The following is a 19,678-nucleotide window of genomic DNA, read 5'->3' as shown; positions in this document are numbered from 1 at the left end:
AAATGCTGGTGACGCAGCAGGCCAGGCAGTTTCTATAGGAAGAGGTACAGCCAACGTTTCGAGCCGAGACCCTTCATCCTGACGAAGGGTCTTGGCCTGAAACGTCGACTGTACCTCTTCCTATAGATGCTACCTGGCCTGCTGCGTCACCAGCATTTTTTGTGTGTGTTTCATTAATGCCCCTACCTTCTGAGGAAGCTGAAGAGAGCTGGACTTTGCACATCTGTACTTATGTCATTATACAGATGTGCAGTTGAGAACATCTTAACAAGCTGCATCACTGCTTGGTACGGAAATTGCACTGCGACTGACAGGAAGGCTTTACAACAGGTAGTCAAAGCTGCCCAGTGCATCTCCAGCACCAGCCTACCAGCCATTAAGGAAATGTTTACAGAAAGGTACCAATAAAGGACCTGTAATGTCATGAAGGATCCCACTCATCCTACTGTTGGACTGTTTGTCTCACTCCCATCAGGGAGAAGGGTACGCAACATCCACGCCAAGACCAGCGGACTCAAAAATACTTACTTCCCCCAAGCAGTGAGGCTGATCAACAGCTCCTCCCTTGAGCACCACCACTACTTTATTATTTTCTGTTGGTCACATTAAGTACAGCCGAGCATCAATCTATGGACACACGAACAATCTATATGTATAAGCCATCTGATGTATTTTATTTTTATTCTGTTCTTTATCCTGTGTATTTTTTGTGCTGCATTGGATCTGAAGTAACAATTATTTCATTCCCCTTTACACCTGTGTACGAGAAATGACATTAAACAATATTGAATGACTGAATGTTGAAGAAAATGTAAAGATCCACAGAAAAGCGTAATTCGACATGATAAAAGATAACCAATAAAAATAAGATAGAAGGGTAACAAAACTTTTAATTTTGAGATTTTTGTTCAGTGAGGGGAGTAGAACGTGTACAATGTTGGTTATAGGCAGCAGTTCATGAAGAATGAGCAGCACTTCAACCTCCGAGTCCATCAGGAGAGCAATGTAAGAGTAATAAAAAGTATGGAATAGGGTTTCAGCAGCTGGTATGTCAGACTGGATTAGAAACCAGAGCTGGAGCCCAGTCATGAATCCTTAAATGATATTGCCAGGAGTGTGGGTGGATAAAGGAATGGAGAGAACAGGGATGAATTGGAGGAGAAATTCAGGGTGAACTTCACAGTCTGTGAATGGCAAAGTAATTTTGTTGGCCATTATTTTCTAGGTTAGAATCGAACTACAGAACTTTAGACCCACTAAGCTAGATACTGGTGGAGGATGGTTGTTTGTCAGTTGAAGCAATTGAGAATTCCAAGGATAATGCATCACAGCCACTGTCATGTGATTTTTCAGTAACTTTGCTATTGATATGTGCTTCTAAAACACGCATTAAAAATTTTGAGACCAAGTATGATTAATTTGAGAATACTTGTCACTTTGCAAGACAAAAATAAATGTACAGATTTCTCTAACTCATTCACTGATTCAATCATTATATAATCCTCATTACCCAACAAGATGTCTATTGAAAAACATTTCCTGTTGAAGCCATTTTGCTAGTTTATGTCACATTTTAAGAAAGAAGCATCGTGACGTTCACTAAATGAATACCAGTCAATCTAATAATACAGAAGATTGAAGGGGGACAATGAAAGGTTACAGGAAGTATTCAAGGTTGTGAAATGCCCAGGGAAGAGGCAAATGGAAATATCTCTTAATATATTTCATGCTTAAGGATGAATAATGTTAACAGGATGCTGAATTGTATCGCCTTGTCAGCAGAGTATAGACCTGAGATATTCTGATGAACTGTTGAGTGCTGTGTTCACACCCAGGATAAATTTATTCAGCTGCAGTTCACCAGGTGGCACTGCTGAGAAGGTCACCAGGTTGAGATGTCTTGTGAACATTGGAAAGAAATATGAGTAATGAAAGGAGGTGAATGAGATCTCATAGCAGCATGACCATAATAAATTAAGCAGAACAGAAAGGTAATCCAATACCCCATGCAGCAATTAACAAAAGAAGAATATTTAGGTAGTAATCGCAAGAGTTTGTGCAGATATTGGAAACCCAGAGTGTAACACACAAAATGCTGGAGGAACTCAACAGGTCAGGTGGCACCCATGGAAATGATAAATGGTCAAAGATTTGGGCCACTCCTCCTTCCCATGGGAGAAAGGGAAGGAGAAGGGGGCACCAGTGGGAGATGATAGGCAGGTGAGGAGAAAAAGAGCAAGTGAGAGTCAGAATGGGGAATGGGAAAGGGGGGGGGAATAAATTAGCGGAAGTTAGAGAAACTGATTTTCATGCCATAAGTTTGGAGGCTACCCAAATGGAAGATGAGGTGTTTCTCTTCCAATCTGAGAGTGGCCTCATCATGGCAATAGAGGAAGCCATGCACTGACATGTCATAATGGGAATGGGCAGTGGAATTCAAATAGGTGGAAATCCTGTTTGTGACAGACAGAGTGAAGGTTCTCACCAAAACGGTCCCCAAATCTATGTCAGGTCTCACCAATGGAGAGGAGGCCGCACTTGGGTACAGTAGATGACCCTGACGTGCCTATAGGTGAAGTGTTGCTTCACCTGGAAGGTCCGTTTGGAGCCCTGAATGGTGTTGAGGGAGGATGTGTAGGGGCAGGTGTCGAACAACTTCTGCTTCCAGGAATAAGTGCCAGGAGGGAGATTGGTGGGGAAGGACAAATGGACAAATGAATCATGGAGCAAGCAATCCCTGTGGAAAGCAGAGTGTGGAGGGCTGGTAAAGGTGTGCGAAACACCCTGGTTCCATCGGCTGCGTAAGTCTAGGGAAGACAACTTCCAGCCCCGTCAAACATGGGAGATTGAAATGCAAACCTCCCCCTGCCCGCCGTTTGTGTGGATGCTGTGTGATTTGCTACGCTGTTACAAATCAGTACCACAAAATAACAGATAGTACACTGCATACAATTAAATAATTTAGCTTTATAGTTCTTAATTTGACTAAAAAAGCGAAAAAAGAAAAGAGCCCACTTTAATGAAACAGTCTAATGTGCACAGGGTGTTGCATGTGTTTGGTGGTTGGATCCCATTGTAGATAGTGGATGTTGAAGACAATGATGTGCTGGATCCAGAGGCTTATTGATGGTAGGCAAAGACAGGAGGAACTCTATTCCCATTAAGGCACTGGGAAGATGGGGTGAGGGCAGATGTCCAGAAAATGGTGAGTGAGGGCAACATCAATGGTAGAGGAAGGGAAATCCCATTCTTTGAAGAAGGAGGTAACCTCCAATATATTGGAAAGGAAAGACACATCCTGGGAACAGATGAAGTGGAGATGGAAGAACAGAGAAAAGGGCATGACATTTTTAAAGTGACAGGGTGGGAAGAAATGTAGCCAAGATAGTTGTAAGAGTCAGTAGGTTTATAAAAGATAGCAGCTGAGTTGGGGAGCATTACCAGTAATGGTGTGGAACATGGACTGTTCTGCCTAGCCAATGAAAAGGCAGGCAAAGCTGGGGCTCACCTGGGTCCCCATGGCTACACCTTGGTTATGGAGAAAGTGGGAGGAGTTGAAAGAGGAATTGTTGAGTGTGAGGACCAGTTCCACCAGACAGAGGAGAGAGGTGGTGAAGGGGAACTAATTAGTTCTGTTATCTGTAAAGAAGCAGATAGCTTTCTTGATGGGGGCGGGGGTAGTAGAAATGCATAGGGACTGGATATCCATAATAAAAATGAGGCAATCAAGGCCAGGGTGCTGAAGGTTGTTGACCAGATCGAGAGCATGAGAAGTGTTGCGGATATAGCTGGGAAGTGACTGAATCAAGGAGATAAAACGGAGTATTTAAATGAAGTTAGTGAGAGGGTTGCAGTATTTTAGCACTATTTCTATTACTGAAAGTTCCAATGTACAGTGTTGCCATTAACTTGTTCAGCTGTTTAAACACATGAACAGATATAGTCCACTTAGGTTCATGAGTTTGTTTCACCATTCACTACGATCACAGTGAATCTTTATTTATCTGCAAGAATATTGAAAACCAGTTGGGGAGAAGAAGTCATATCAAGAGTGTATCTGACAATTATCTAAGCACAACCATTCACTCACTCCACCACCGATGTTTAGTAGGACCGTCTGCAGGATTTTCTGCTGCAACTCACCAAAACTCCTTAGACAGCACCTTCCAAACTCACGATCTCTACCTGCTAGATGGACAAGGGCAGCAAAAAGATGGGAACACGATCATCTGGCAATTGCTTTCCTAGCCACACAGCAACTTGGAAACGTATTCCTTCACCGTCACTGGATCAGACTCCTGGAGTACTTACCCAACATCACTGTGGGTATTCCTATTCCTGAAGGACTGCAGTGGGTCAAGAAGGCAGGTCATCACCACCTTCTCAAGGACAATTAAATACTGGTTCAGCCCTTGAAAGCCATGTTCCCTGAATAGTATGTAATGTAAAAATCCATTAAATAGCTTCAAAAGCTGGTTGTCATTGACTGCAGGATTATAGGAGCAGAATTTGGCCCATTGAGTCTGTTGTACCATTCATTTTTAAAAATATTTTCAATCCATTATCTTGCCTTCTGTCCAGATCCTTTAACGTCCTTACCATTGGTACCTCCTGGGTAAATGTGTAGTGGTTAATGCTCAGTAATGTAAAGAATGGATTATACATTACCACATTTGTAGTTGTACAATTCTTTCATTTGCCTTTTGCAAAGGGGACAACTGTGCTTGGTTCAGCTTATTCCATTACTTTTTGTGCACATCGATATATGACCTAATTCCATTGTTCTATTTCCCTTCATGTGCTTAGTTCACAAAAAAAATCTCAGTTTCAGAAGCATTTAAGGCAGCTGTCTCTACCCCATCCCTAAATTTGGTGGCTATTTGGGCATTGAAGGGTAAGGCTTCCTCACTGCATTACAGTTGCTGTTGGGCTCCAAATACATGGTAGGTTTCCCACATCTGGACAAGGTGTGTGGGTAGGAGGATTGTTATGGTTGACAATTCTAGGTACATGGAACCATGCCAAAAAGATTGGCCCCGTGAGTTTTAAAAAGCTTCTTTTTAAAATAATGAGTGTGCTTTGTTTATGTTGTTTGAGCCTGTAGCTGCTCATGTAAACTCCACCTTCATTTTTCATTCTGTAGGATAGATAAAAGAATGTCTGTCTTCCTCAGCAGCATACACATGCTGCCTGGTCTGCCGAGTTCCTTCAGCATTTTGTGTGTGTGCTCTGGATTTCCAACATCTGCAGAATCTCTTGTGTTTCATCTGTTTTCTGTGAGAATGTGAAAGCTGGCTTAAAAGTGTCATAGTCACTTGATATCTGCATGTTCCCTAGATCTGATACATGACAGCAACTGCCATTGGGAAAAGAGAAATGCATGCCCTATGAACAATAGATTTTGTTGGTCAGCTTTCTTGAACATCAGTTGGTCAATGTAGTGAAGCATTTATATACAGAAAGGTTTCAGTGCTTTATTTTTCTTGTTAAAATATTGGAAAGTATTAATAGAAGAATGAGGTAATTGGATCAAATTCTTTGTCTCAACTGCACTTTGTAATCTTTATGCCAAGAACAGGTAAGTATCCAGTAACTGGATAACATTGGTATTAGCTTGATTTCTCCATTAACTTCAGTGTCAGTGAGACCAAGGAATTGATTATGGACTTAAGGAAAAGGATATTGGGAGAACTCCAGTCCTCTTTGAGGGGTTAGAAATGGAAAGGCAGACCAATTTTAGGTTCCTGGATGTCACCATCTCCAAGAATCCGTCCTGGCCTAACATACACAATCACAAAGAAGCTCTACTTCATTAGTTTGAAGAGATTTGGTATGTCACCAAAGACTCTTGCAGATTTCTGAAGACATACGGTGGAGAGCATTCGGAGGGGTTGCATCACAACCTGGAATGGAAGTTCCAAGACATAGAATCAGAAGCGGCTGCAGAAAGCTGTTGACTCAGCCAAATTCATCAAGGTCACAACCCTTCTCACCATCAAGGATATCTCCAAGAGGTGATGACTCAGGAAGGCAGCAGCCATCACTGAAGACCATTGCCATCTGGGACTTGCCTATTCTCACTGCCCCAATCAGGTAATGGAGTCTGAAGACTTGCACTCAATAACTCAGAAAGAGCTTCTACCCCTCTGTCATCAGTTTTCTGAAGGGTGTATGAACTCATGTATACGTACTACTTCATTGTTTCTTTTTTGCACTATTTATTTTGAGCTTACAGTAATTTTATATTTTTGCACTGTATTACTGCTGTAAAACAACAGATTTCACATCATGTGATAATAAAACTGATTCTGATACTAACTTGTTGTGTCTGGTGCATGGTGGGGTTTAATGGGAATCAGCAGAAGTGGTGAGATTCCTAAAACACATTTTCTGCATGGTTTGTCAATCTCCAATAGAATGCAGGCCTCAGTGCATTACAGCCTCAATTATTAGTCCACATTCTGAGTTATCTATCAAGCTGTTTGCAGGTAATTGGAAATCGGCTGTCTTGCGGATTGGCACACAATTCTAGCTGCAAGCCTTGCTGTATTCCCAAAGGGGACCAAGAAGGCACTCGTCTGCATCCACTATGGATCCGTGACAGTGGAGGTGTTAAAGGCACTGAGCACTCCTTTTTCAGTGATCTTGTTTACAGCTCCACTGAGTGAACAGAACAGAACTGTTGACCTTACAACTGTTGCTAATTGTGTTACTTTAAAGGTGAATCTCTGGAGGTCTGTGGCTGGTCTGAGACTCCAGCTCATGAATAAATGAGTAATGGAGCTCCATGCAGACAGTCAGTTAATCCAGCAACACTCCTGGTAGCAGATCATTAAACAACAACAGTAACTTCAGAGGGAGCTGCAGGAGTCGGAGAGTAAACAATATCTTGTGAGGGAGAAAAGTGTCTGAGTTCTCATCATGCTACCTGAATACCCAGTTAAGCAGAGCCAGGCTCGGTTATTTCTTGGAATTGAGACCACATGGAACACCAGGTCCAGGCAAGGGGAGAACAGGTGATCCAAACAACAGGCTGGAGTCATGAAACCCAGTTACATTCCATATTCCAGAGGAACAGTGTGGAATCTCCATATTCTGCCAGTTCCCATTGGAGGCATCCGTTAGTCTTGCGAGACCATGGATCTGCGCCTGGGAAGTCTTCAGTCTCCAAGGCACAGGCCTGGGCAAGGTTGTGTGGAAGACCAGCAGTTGCCCATGCTGCAAGTCTCCCCTCTCCACGACACCAATGTTGTCCAAGCGAAGGGCATTAGGACCCATACAGCTTGGCACCAGTGTCATCGCAGAGCAATGTGTGATTAAGTGCCTTGCTCAAGGACACAACACGTTCTCTTGGCTGGGGCTCGAACTCATGAGCTTCAGATTGCTAGTCCAATGCCTTATCCACTTGGGCACGTGCCCACAGTTCCCATTATTAGACAGAAATTCTTTCCAAAGAACAGGAAATCGAAGCTTGAATATATCTGGGAGAATTCCCCTTCCAGGAAACTCCCTAATATGAATTCTAGCCCACTGACACATAAAATGGTCTTTGTTAATTTGCCTCTCTAATCCAGTCCACACATTTCTTTGCAGTGTTTACTAATATGCTTTTATTTTGGGCAATTTAATTACTTTGTCCTTTTCACTCTCTCCAAATTTAACCCCTTGTGTAATGCATAATTAAACAGACACTTAGTTTTAGAAATAAACTGAAATATTGTGAAAGGATTAAATCAAATACTTTACCTGATTTTACAGATCTCCACAGTAATGTGTTAATAGACTATTCTTCAAAAACTCCATAAATTCTACAACTTTTAAAAGCAGTAGGTCAGAAAATATTAGCAGTAAACACACAAAATGCTAGAGGAACTCAGCAGGTCAGGCAGCATCTACAAAAATGAATAAACAGTCAATGTTTCGGGCCAAGACACGACTTCAGCACTGAAAAGAAAGGGAGAAGATGCCGGAATAAAAAGGTGGGCAAAAAGGAGGTTAGCTGGAAGGTGATACGTGAAGCCATTTAGGTAGAAAAAGTAAAGGGCTGGAGAACAAGGAATCTGATAGGAGAGGAACGTGGAACATAGGAGGAAGTGAAGGAGGAGAGGACTTGGGAATTAATAGGAAGGTGAGAAGAGGTAAAAGGCCAGAGTGTGGATTGGAAGGGGAGGGAAATTTTTTTAACTGGAAGGTGAAATTAATGTTTCTGCTATCAGGTTGGCGGTTACCTGACGGAATATAATGTGTTGCTCCTCCACCCTGAGGGTGGCTTCATTTTGGCACAAGAGGAGGCCATCAACAGACATGTCGGAATGGAATGGGAATCGGAATTAAAATGTTTGGCCACTGGGAAGTACGTTTTCTTAGGTAGCAGCGGGAATAGAAGGGTTGACTGTGCCAATTTCAAGTGAGACCAAGAGTATCTCAAAATGAGTGATAGAAGCAGGAAAATCCTGTTCTTGTGCACTAGGTTCTTTTCAATGTCCCATCATGGCTGGGTAAGGGTTAAATGGAGAGAGAAACTGGGCAGGTGGTGATATTCTGAAGCAAAATGATCATTTGGGATAAGGATCATGGTGGGAAGAGTAGCAGAAGGACAGGGCAGAAAGAATGTTAGAATGACAGGAGGAAATGGTGGATCCAGAGCAATGCTATAAAGCAGGATTGGTGTTTGGAGACCCAGGAGTCAAAGGAGAATTTGGGAGAGGATACTTGAATGAACGTTTGGAAATATAATCCTTGCGATCATTGAGCTGGAGTCAGATGGAGATCACTGGAGATGGGGACAATTTCTCAAATAATTAAGAAGGAAACTGAAGGTGAATGATCCATTTTCAGAGATTCTTGATTGTTGGATGGTCTTGTAGGAAGCTAGGTAAAGATGTGCCAAGTACGACCTGTTTATGCACCCAGTTGTGCATTGTTTGCTAGCCCATAACTACAGAGAATTGCACTCCAATTTGTAAAAATGTTCATAACGCACTCTTGTTGAGATTAATGATTAGATTCTGGATAAAGTTCTTTTCTGCAGTCTATAAGAATGATATCCCTACCTTTAAAGTATGTTGTCCAATTTTTTTCTAGATAAATGTGGTTTGATTGGACCAGTATGCTATTTCTTTGACTGTATTTTGCAAGTGAATGATTCAACCCAGATGGTCAGCACATTGTGTTTAATGGACTTATGCATTCCAATGACAGCACAAAATGGATTACAATTTTAAGAACCCATAGATTTGAATAAAATTATGACATAAACAGAAGCACATTGGGCATTGCATGAAATAACTTCTGCCTGTTTTTGTTATATAAACAATCTGTTCAAAAGTAAACTGTTTCCTTTGAACGCTATTGTGTATCCTGATATTACTGAATGTTTGCATTTTAGATGAGAAATATGACAATGGATGGTGGTTTTGGACCTTGGTCACCATGGGGACCCTGCAGCCATTCTGATGGCAATGCCATTGGCCTATGCCTCTGTAGAACCCGCTCGTGTAACAGTCCAATTCCACAGTGTGGAGGACGACAGTGTGAGGGTCTCAGGATGGAGGTTGCAAACTGTTCCAGGTAAGCAAAAAAGATTGGAGTACCAGGTGTAAAAATTATGAAAAATTAATTTTATTTAACCTCTTTTACATCTGTTAATAATCATACCCTGGTGTTTGCACCAAATATTTTGATCAGTTGAGAAATTAAAACATTTTCAATTTATCCTTGAAATGTGGGTCGTGGGTCAAGAGGCAAAAGTGATTTGAATTTTTATCCACTCTCGTTTCTTTCAGTTGTTGAAATGAAATTTTTTCACAGGAATGGTGGCTGGACTCCTTGGACATTGTGGTCTCCTTGCAGTACAAGTTGTGGGATTGGATTTCAGGTTCGACAGCGGTCTTGTAGCAACCCCACTCCTCGACATGGAGGGCGTGTTTGTGTTGGACAAAATCGTGAAGAGCGGTATGTCCAAGCCTTTTATGTGTGATTCATTTTAACGAGTGTTTCTTTTGTGACTACAATACTTGTGTTCTGAGTTGTCGCCAGGACTTCCAGGTTATGGTTGTTTCAGTGAGAGCTCGGTTACAAACTAGATTTCACATTTAACTGAATCCTCTATCAGCAGTGGAGCCGGCAAATGAATTTTGCTGAGCTCACAAGCTCAACATCTGCTTCCAGACTTATTAAAAGGCTTTTATTCAGAAATTTACTGTCATTAGACATCAGTTCCTATTGGTCAAAGTACCTTTGTGTTCAAAGTTATATACATGGTAACAGACCCTCCATACCACCCTGTCTGTACTTGCCATCAACACTCATCCTATTTATCTCCTCAGATCCCTTTCAGCTTTCTCTCCCTGCCACCCATCTGTACCAGGTGCCAATTACAGCAACCATTTAATGTACCAAGGCCATGGTTTTGGCATGTTGGAGGAAACTAGAGTGCCCAGGGAGAATGTGCAAGCTGTGCACACTAAGGTCAGGAATTAACCCGATTCTCTAGTGTTGTGAGATAGCAGCACTAATTTACCTAGGATAGTACAGATTGACTTAGCCCCATAACATCCCTCCCCGTAACTGAACAGTAACCTACTGTTTACCATTTTGCTTTTGCCTAACTAATTTAGCAAACTTGAGGGTTTGAACAAAAGAAAGGAAGAAATGTCACAAACTCTCAAAATTAAAAAAAAAATCTGGATTATTTTTCTTTTTAGAAACAGTTATAGAGTGTTTGAATCATTAAAATGTCAGGATCACCTTCCTCTCCTGATGATTTTATTTCATACTGTTTTAATGTGGGAAGGGACTCGTCTGGGGAAAATCAGCTGAGTGGAAAGATGTTACAAGGTGCAGAAAGGACTGCATATCAATCCTGAAAAGCAGGAGTTAGCAGGAATTCTGAGTGCAAAGGGTTTCTACTACATTATCCATTATATTGGTTCCTGGCATTACTTTTTACATAATGATGAAATAAATGAGAGTTGTGCTGATTTTTTCTGTGAAGAAGACACTGGTTAATGTAGCAGAAAATGAATGATTTGAAGGCCTTGCATTTGACATGGAACAGTATTTGAATCTGCTGCTGTCTTACACCATAAGACCATATTTATAGGAGGAGAATTAGGCCATTTAGCCCATCAGGTCTGCTCTATGGCTGATCTGTTTCCCTCTCAGCCCAACTCTGCTGCCTTCTCCCATTATCTCTTCATGCCCTTATCAATTAAGAATCTATCAACCTCTGCATTAGATATACCCAAAGAGTTGGCCTCCACAGTCACCCGTGGAAATGAATTCCACAGATTCAGCAGTCTCTGACTAACAAAATTCAAAGGTTCAAAGGTCAAATTTAATGTCAGAGAAATGTATACAATACACATCCTGAAATGCTTTTTCTTCACAAACATCCATGAAAACAGAGGAGTGCCCCAAAGAATGAACAACAGTTAAAAGTGAGAACCTCAAAGTCTGCCTCCAGCTCCCCAGCTCCCCAGCTCCCGCATGTAAGCGGCAGCAAGCAACGATTCCCCCTGCCCCACAGGTTCTCTCCCTAATAAGGGAGAGGGAGGTGTTCCCCATTTTCACAGCGAGAGGGAGACATAACAACCTGCTGATTTACGATGTTAAAAAGTCTGTTTCATCACTTTTTTCGAGCTCTGTGCCTGAAGACTGCAAAGATCTTGGGTCTTTGGGACCAAAGGAAAAGATTTTCTGGGCTCCCCAATGACACATGAATCTCCTGCCATGACACCAACTCTCAATCCGCCCATCTCTAGAGCCCCAAGATCTTAGGCGTTCGCATTCAAGCAGGACTCTCAGACCCTTGGCGTGCCGAACAACAACGGCCGGTCCTGAAACCCCAAGAACAGGTCCCATTCCCGCGAAGAACCGAAGTCTGCGCGCAACGCCAAGTCAGGGTCTTCAAAAGAACCCTGAAAGAGAAAAATAAAGATATTAAAGATGGAACCTTCCTCTTGGGCTGTGTATCGTCAACAAATGTGGGTATATTATTGATATGTTTTTCAACTGCAAACATTAACTCAAATGAAGACATGGGAGTGTGAAATGTACGTCTAACTTTGAGTTTACTTTAACTGAGGCGCACACATACCACGGGGTAGTGCAATGACATATGCAATTCACCTATTTATACAAAATGAATAATTTAAACAAGGAAGAATGCTTAATCAACCAATACATACAATGCCCATAAAATCTTCACCACCCCTCCCCTTGGATGTTTTCATGTTTTATCGTTTTACAACATTGAATCACAGTAGATTTAATTTGGCTTTTTTTGACTGATCAACAGGAAAAGACTCTTTCACCTCAAAGTGAAAACAGATCTCTACAAAGCGATCTTACTAAGACAAAACACAAAATAATTGATTGCATAAGTATCCACCCCTTTAATATGACACACCAAATCATCACTGGTGCAGCCAATTGGTTTTAGAAGTCACGTAATTAGTTAAAAAGAGAGCATCAGTGTGCAGTCAAGGTGTTTCAATTGATTGTAGTAAAAATCCACCCGAATCTGGAAGGTCCAACTGCTGGCAAGTCAGTATCCTGGCAAAAACTACACCATATACACAAAAGAACACTCCAAGCAACTCTGTGAAGAAGTTATTGAAAAGCACAAGTCAGGAGATGAATACAAGAACATTTCCAAGTACCTGAATATCCCTTGGAGTACAGTTAAGTCAATCATCAAGAAATGGAAAGAATATGGCACAGCTGTAAATCAGCCTAGAGCAGACCATCCTCAAAAACTGAGTGACCGTGCAAGAAGGGGACTAGTGAGGGAGGCCACCAAGAGACCTCTGACAACTCTGGAGTTTACAAGTTTCAGTGGCTGAGATAGGAGAGGCTTTGCATACGATTGTTGCCCAGGTGCTTCACCAGTGACAGCTTTATGGGAGAGTGGCAAAGAGAAAGCCACTGGTGAAAAAAACTCACGTGAAATCTCAGCTAGAATTTGCCAGAGGGCATGATGGAGACTCTGAGGTCAGCTGTAAGAAGGTTCGATGGTCTGATGAAACCAAAATTGAGCTTTTTGGCCATCAGACTAAACACTGTACATTGTCAAAAACACACCAGACCTACTGTCAAGTATGGCGGTGGCTTCACCACGCTGTGGGGATACTTCACTGTTGTGAGGACGTGAAGGTAGAGGATAAAATGAATGCACCAAAATATAGCGAAATCTTAGAGGAAAACCTGATGCAGTCTGTGAGAGAACTGCAACTTGGGAGAAGATTTGTTTTCTAGCAAGACAACGACCCAAAGCATAAAGCCAAAGCTACACAGAAATGGCTTAAAAACCAGAAAGTTAATGTCCTGGAATGGCCAAGTCAAAGTCCAAACCTCAATCCAGTTGAGAATCTGTAGCTGGATTTGAAAAGGGTTGTTCATTCATGATTCCCATGCAGTCTCTGAGTTTGAACAGTTTTGTAAAGAAGAATGGGGAAAAATTGCAGTGTCCAGATGTGGAAGGCTTATGCAGACCTATCCAGACAGACTTAAGGCTGTAATTGCTGCCAAGGATGCATCTATTAAATACTGACTTGAAAGGGGGGGGGGTGGTGAGCAATTATACAATCAATTATTTTGTGTTTAATATTTATAATAAATTTAGACCAATTTGTAGAAATTTGTTGTCACTTTGATGTATTTTCTGTTGATCAGTGACAAAAAAAGCCAAATTAAATCCACTGTAACTCAATGTTGTAAAACAATAAAACATGAAAACTTCCGGGGAGGGGGTTAATACCTTTTATAGGCACTGTGTGTGTGTGTGTGTGTGCATGCACACACATAAATATATATATATAAATGTGTATGTATGTGTATATATACATACAAGATTTCTGAACAGCTCTGGACACCTTCTTTTCTCTCTCTGGGTCTACTTTGATCCTTTTTCTTTCTCTCTCATGTTTCTTCTTTCTTTCACATCATTTTCTTTCATATTCACATTCTTTCTCTCCATCTCTTCCCTCCTTTTTCTTCTAGTTTGTGGATCTTGACCTTCAGAAGGTGCGTCTAGTTCACTGGAGTATTCTCTTATTAACGTTACTGTTGTTCCCTTTCTGATCTGGTCTCTCCTCTTGGTTTCCTCATCCACAACATCATCTGATGAATCCTTTGTTTTCGTATCTCTGTTGACCCCTTTCTTTTTGGCCTTCCATTCAGACATCTAGGCTTTCGTTTACCGTATTCTTTTATAAGCAGCTTTTTGTCTCCCTCGCGAAGTTCTTAATACACACAGAGTAGATTCTGGTTCTTTATACTCACAATGCTTGCAACCTTCCTGAAGCTCCTTGAACTCTATTTCAGCTTCAAACCAAGCCACATTTTGCAAGTGACTGCCTGATTAACATATCAGAAGTTCTCTCAGAAAACTGTTGTCGTTAGACCACTGCTTTCATCACTTTCACATTTCCTCTGGGCAGTGTGGTCCTTGGTCCAATATGCTTTCCAACCAGAGGCACGGAGGCTGGCACCAGCACCTGTTCATCCTCTGTTGTGGAATGGTTCATGGTGTTTGGCATGAAGACATTTGTGGTATCATCCTGTGCTTTTCTTAATTCACTTTCAGTTGGCACATTGCAGGGATTATGGCATGCAAATAGTCAATGGATCTCCAATCAGGTTGTTGTTGTCTCAGCCAATCATATCCCCACAATGCTGGTCCTCCTGTTTTTACCACATACAAGCTCAATGTGGCCTGTTGGTTGTTGTATTTCACAGTTATGAAAGTCATCCCACAAGAGTTATCTTTTCTTCAGGCTTCAGTTTGAACTGCCACTTAAACTCATTTTGTGGAATGACTGAAATAGCTGAACCAGTATCCAATTCCATTTTAATTAAGTTGCTGTTCACTTCTGGTGTAAGACATATTGCTTATCGATTGTTAGCTTTCACACTGTAAAACTCAAGGCTACACAGTCCTGTGTCACTCTCAATCCCAGACCTAATCAGTTCCCCTCTACCACCACTCTGCTCCGTCTAGCGGAATTAGTCCTTACTCAATAATTTCTCCTTTGGGTCCTCCCACTTCCTCCAAACTAAAGGTGTAGCCATGGGCACCCGTATGGGTCCCAGCTATGCCTGCCTTTTTGTTGGCTTTGTGGAACAATCCATATTCCAAACCTATACTGGTACCTGTCCCCCACTTTTCCTTCACTACATCGATGACTGCATTGGTGCTGCTTCCTGCATGCATGCTGAGCTCGTTGACTTCATTAACTTTGCCTCCAACTTTCACCCTGCCCTCAAGTTTATCTGGTCCATTTCCGACACCTCCCTCCCCTTTCTTGATCTTTCTGTCTTTATCTCTGGAGACAGTTTATCTGCTGATGTCTACTATAAGCCTACGGACTCTCACAGCTACCTGGACTATTCCTCTTCTCACCCTGTCTCTTGCAAAAATGCCATCCCCTTCTTGCAATTCCTCCGTCTCCACCACATCTGCTCTCAGGATGAGGCTTTTCATTCCAGGACAAAGGAGATGTCCTTTTTTAAAGAAAGGGGCTTCCCTTCCTCCGCCATCAACTCTGCTCTCAAACGCATCTCCCCCATTTCACGCACATCTGCTCTCACCCCATCCTCCCACCACCCCACTAGGAATAGGGTTCCCCTTGTCCTCACCTACCACCCCACCAGCCTCTGGGTCCGACATATAATTCTCCGTAACTTCCACCACCTCCAATGGGATCCCACCACTAAGCACATCGTTCCCTCCCCCCCCCCCCCGCTTTCCACAGGGATCACTCCCTACGCGACTCCCTTGTCCATTCGTCCCCCCCATCCCTTCCCACTGATCTCCCTCCCGGCACTTATCCGTGTAAGCGGAACAAGTGCTACACATGCCCTTACACTTCCTCCCTCACCACCATTCAGGGCCCCAGACAGTCCTTCCAGGTGAGGCAACACTTCACCTGTGAGTCGGCTGGGGTGATATACTGCGTCCGGTGCTCCCAATGTGGACTTCTATATATTGGTGAGACCCGACGCAGCCTGGGAGACCGTTTCGCTGAACACCTATGCTCTGTCCGCCAGAGAAAGCAGGATCTCCCAGTGGCCACACATTTTAATTCCACATCCCATTCCTATTCTGATATGTCTATCCACGACCTCCTCTACTGTAAGGATGAAGCCACACTCAGGTTGGAGGAACAACACCTTATATTCCGTCTGGGTAGCCTCCAACGTGATGGCATGAATATTGACTTCTCTAACTTCTGTTAATGCCCCACCTCCCCTTCGTACCCCATCCATTATTTATTTATTTATTTATTTATCTCTTTCCTTTTTCTCCCACTGTCCCTCTCACTATACTCCTTGCCCATCCTCTGGGCTTCCCCCCTCCCCCTTTCTTTCTCCATAGGCCTCCCGTCCCATGATCCTCTCATATACCCTTTGCCAATCAACTTCCCAGCTCTTAGATCCATCCTTCCCTCTCCTGTCTTCTCCTATCATTTTGGATCTCCCCCTCCCCCTCCCACTTTCAAATCTCTTACTATCTCTTCTTTCAGTTTGTCCTGATGAAGGGTCTCGGCCCGAAACGTCGACTGTACCTCTTCCTAGAGATGCTGCCTGGCCTGCTGTGTTCACCAGCAATTTTTATGTGTGTCACTCTCAATATCATCAGATTTTTTATCAACTGCTCTTAGATTAGTGCTCTTTTTGAAACTGCAACTTGACTTTTTATCTTTTTCTCTTCTCTGTGCAGACCATTTATTTTTGGCTGTCCAATAATCTCTTTGTATGGGATCGCCTTTGTTGCATTTTCTGCAAGGTTCACTTTTAAATCTACACTTGTTTGGTGTACATAAGCTCCTGCTACAACTGTAACATAACTTGTTTGTCCAGGCTGTTTTTGGACGCTGCAGTTTTGTTCACACTCACTTTCATTCCTGACTGCAACTCAATTGCATTTCTGTCTGCAGTTTCCATTGAAGCAGTCATTTCAACTGCTCTTTTCAATGTGAGCTGTGCTTCAGTTAGGAGCCATTTCTGAACACTTTCTTGTAAGATTCCACAAACTAAACAATCTGTTAGTGTATCATAAGCCCATTACTGAACTGTCAGTGCCCAGACAATCTCTTCAATCCTGCCACATAAATTGAAATGGACTCCCTCTCCTTTTGATTCCACTTGTGAAATCTAAAGCATCCTGCAGTCAACAATAGCTTTGGTTCCAAGTGTTCCTGCATCACTTTTGTAATATCAGCAAGGCTCAGTTCGGATCGTTTGGTTTGAACAGTTAATTTTTGAAGCAAAAGATATGCCTTTAACCAAATAAACTTAGCAAAATTAGTACTCATTTCTCATTGGCTATTTAATTTGCTTCCAAATGTTGCTGAATTAACTCAGTATGCATGAGTCAGTTACCTGCTGTGTAGTTAAACTCATCAATCTTTCTGATGTAGTCAGCCATTTCTTCTCTTTTTTAATAATTATATTCACATGCTACTCACTGTTTATGAACCCTAAATTTTTCCATTTACTGCCTTTTTTTTTTATTAAACTTGATTGTGTTTTCCCTTCCAAAGAACACGTTATAGGCTGCTTTTCTTTTATCCTTCCCTGCAATTTTCTTTGAACAAGAACATCTTGCTGTGCTTGAGTGGGTTGGTAGCCGTCTCAGGTTCATTTTAAAATTACCTCGTTGCCAATTTTATATTTTGTAACTTCAAAATATTAAACTAATTCAACAAAGACACGAGAGTCCAAGATGAGGGTCTAACTTTGAGTTTACTTTAAGTGATGTGCATTTAAGTAAATGCGAGTAGGCTCTTTCTACTTAGATTGGGAGAGATAAACACGAGAGGACATGGCTATAGGGTGAAAGGGGAAAGATTTAGGGGGAACATTAGGGGAAACTTCTTCACTCAGAGAGTGGTGGGAATGTGGAACAAGCTGCCATCTGATGTGGTAAGTGCGGGCTCACAAGTTTTAAGAACAAATTGGATAGATACATGGATGGGTGAGGTCTGGAGGGTTATGGACTGGGTGCGGGTCAGTGGGACTAGCGGAATAAAGTTTCGGCACAGATTAGAAGGGCTGAGGGGCTTGTTTTCTGTGCTGTAGTGTTCTGTGGTTCTACGTATTGGGTGGTAGCTTGATACTGTTTGCAATTGACATATTTAACATATAACCTGTAGTGAATTATTTAAATGAACAAGAATGCTTAATCAACTGAAATATATATACACATACAAGATTACTCAAATATTATTGAAAGATTAAATACACAAAAATTAAGTTTTTCTTTTCATTTAAATCTTTATTATAGATTACAGATAGTTAGGCAAGCAGCATTGATCCGCATTGAGCCTTCGTGACAAAGAACTGTTTGCTCCACTTCTGTCCTTTAACCTGTCTTTTCTGCTAATGCAATGCCTCGATCCTGTGAGCTCTTATTTTTGTGAAGGTCTTAAAAAATGCATAAATCTTTAGAACCAATTAATGGAAAGCTGTCAAAAATGTATTAAGTTGCATATCCTTTTACAATCACAGGTAATAAAATTTTCAGTTTCTTTTGATGTCATGAATTTTACTTGCAGTCCAGATTCAGCAGTTTTGTAATTTCAATAGTATGTTACCCTACAAGGCGTAAATCACAGCAGTCAGCCTGACCTGAATTCAGTTCAAATATTATATCTTTACTGCGTAAATGTTATTTTCTTTGCACATAATATTTGTGTTCTGTGGATAGCAGGGCCATATTAAAGATAGTTTTGTTATCTACTATCATATCATTTATTTTGAATTTCTGAGGGGTTGATAAATTTGCATAAGTCATTGGTCAAGCTATGATAACTGAACTATTCTACTCGAGAGGTTCTAAAATTGCAAATTTATTCCAGCCACAGAAAAGGTAGAAAACGAGTTCACTAGAATAATGCTGGGATTGAGTGATTCTGCATTTTTGTTCTACTACAGTAGCTACTTTCATTGCAAACATGTCAGAAATAGGCCCACAACATGATTCACTAGGCTCTGAAAGATAAAGTCTCTGCTGGAAGTTCAGCAACATCCAAAATGATATGGTGGAGGAATAGAATTCTGAAGCTGTAAGGTGGAGCAGGTGGCCTGGTGTGTTGGCTTTGGTGCCAGGCCAAGGAGAGAGAAGTTAACTTGGGTAGTGTGTTTCCAAAGGATTTCAAGAGTTGGTAGTGAAAGTTTATTTAAGTTAAATGAAAACATAAACATAGAATAGGATTAGTTTTGAAAGAACAATAAGAAGGTTGGTTAGATTTTATCCCCTTAAAATAAGTTACTGGAAATAACTTGGAATGGGTGTTGACACAAGCTAATATCAGACAATCAGAGAAAATCTTAACTGCATAGTTCTGCATTCACTTTACTTTGATATAGCGGTTTGGACAGGTTGAACACTGAACAAGATTATCTTTAGGTGGACTATTTTGGTTCATCCATGGAGCTGTGATATGTAGTTTCTTCAATTGGTGGTTGCATCTATCAGTATGTAATTTCACATGGCACCACTTTATCAACTTGCACATGATTCATTTGGTGGTGCACTTCATTCCCTTGTTGTGTTTAATCCTGTGTACTAATATGAGCATTCTTTTGCATTTCTGAATTAAAACAATTTATATAAAATAATATGCTCTGTGGTTGGATTTTTTTGTCAAAATTATTTTGCAGTTAAATC

General features: G+C 41.5%; 1 protein-coding gene across 9 annotated transcripts in view; it reads left to right on the top strand.

Annotated features, from left to right (window-relative positions):
• sema5a (sema domain, seven thrombospondin repeats (type 1 and type 1-like), transmembrane domain (TM) and short cytoplasmic domain, (semaphorin) 5A) overlaps positions 1–19,678 on the top strand; it is a 237,150-nt gene that overhangs the window by 167,743 nt on the left and 49,729 nt on the right. For all 9 annotated transcript variants that reach the window (XR_011885429.1, XR_011885428.1, XM_072253474.1 and 6 more), the window contains 2 exons: positions 9,389–9,570; positions 9,811–9,954. Coding sequence is in view for 7 of the 9 variants with exons in the window: in XM_072253474.1 (XP_072109575.1) it covers positions 9,389–9,570; positions 9,811–9,954 (326 nt within the window). In the remaining 2 variants the exon portion in view is untranslated. The remainder of the gene's footprint in view (positions 1–9,388; positions 9,571–9,810; positions 9,955–19,678) is intronic.

The sequence above is a fragment of the Mobula birostris genome, chromosome 3, assembly GCF_030028105.1.
Source record: "Mobula birostris isolate sMobBir1 chromosome 3, sMobBir1.hap1, whole genome shotgun sequence".
Lineage (NCBI taxonomy): Eukaryota > Metazoa > Chordata > Chondrichthyes > Myliobatiformes > Myliobatidae > Mobula > Mobula birostris.
The sequence above is the reverse complement of the archived record's forward strand: the minus strand, read 5'-3'. Positions and strand labels throughout refer to the sequence as shown.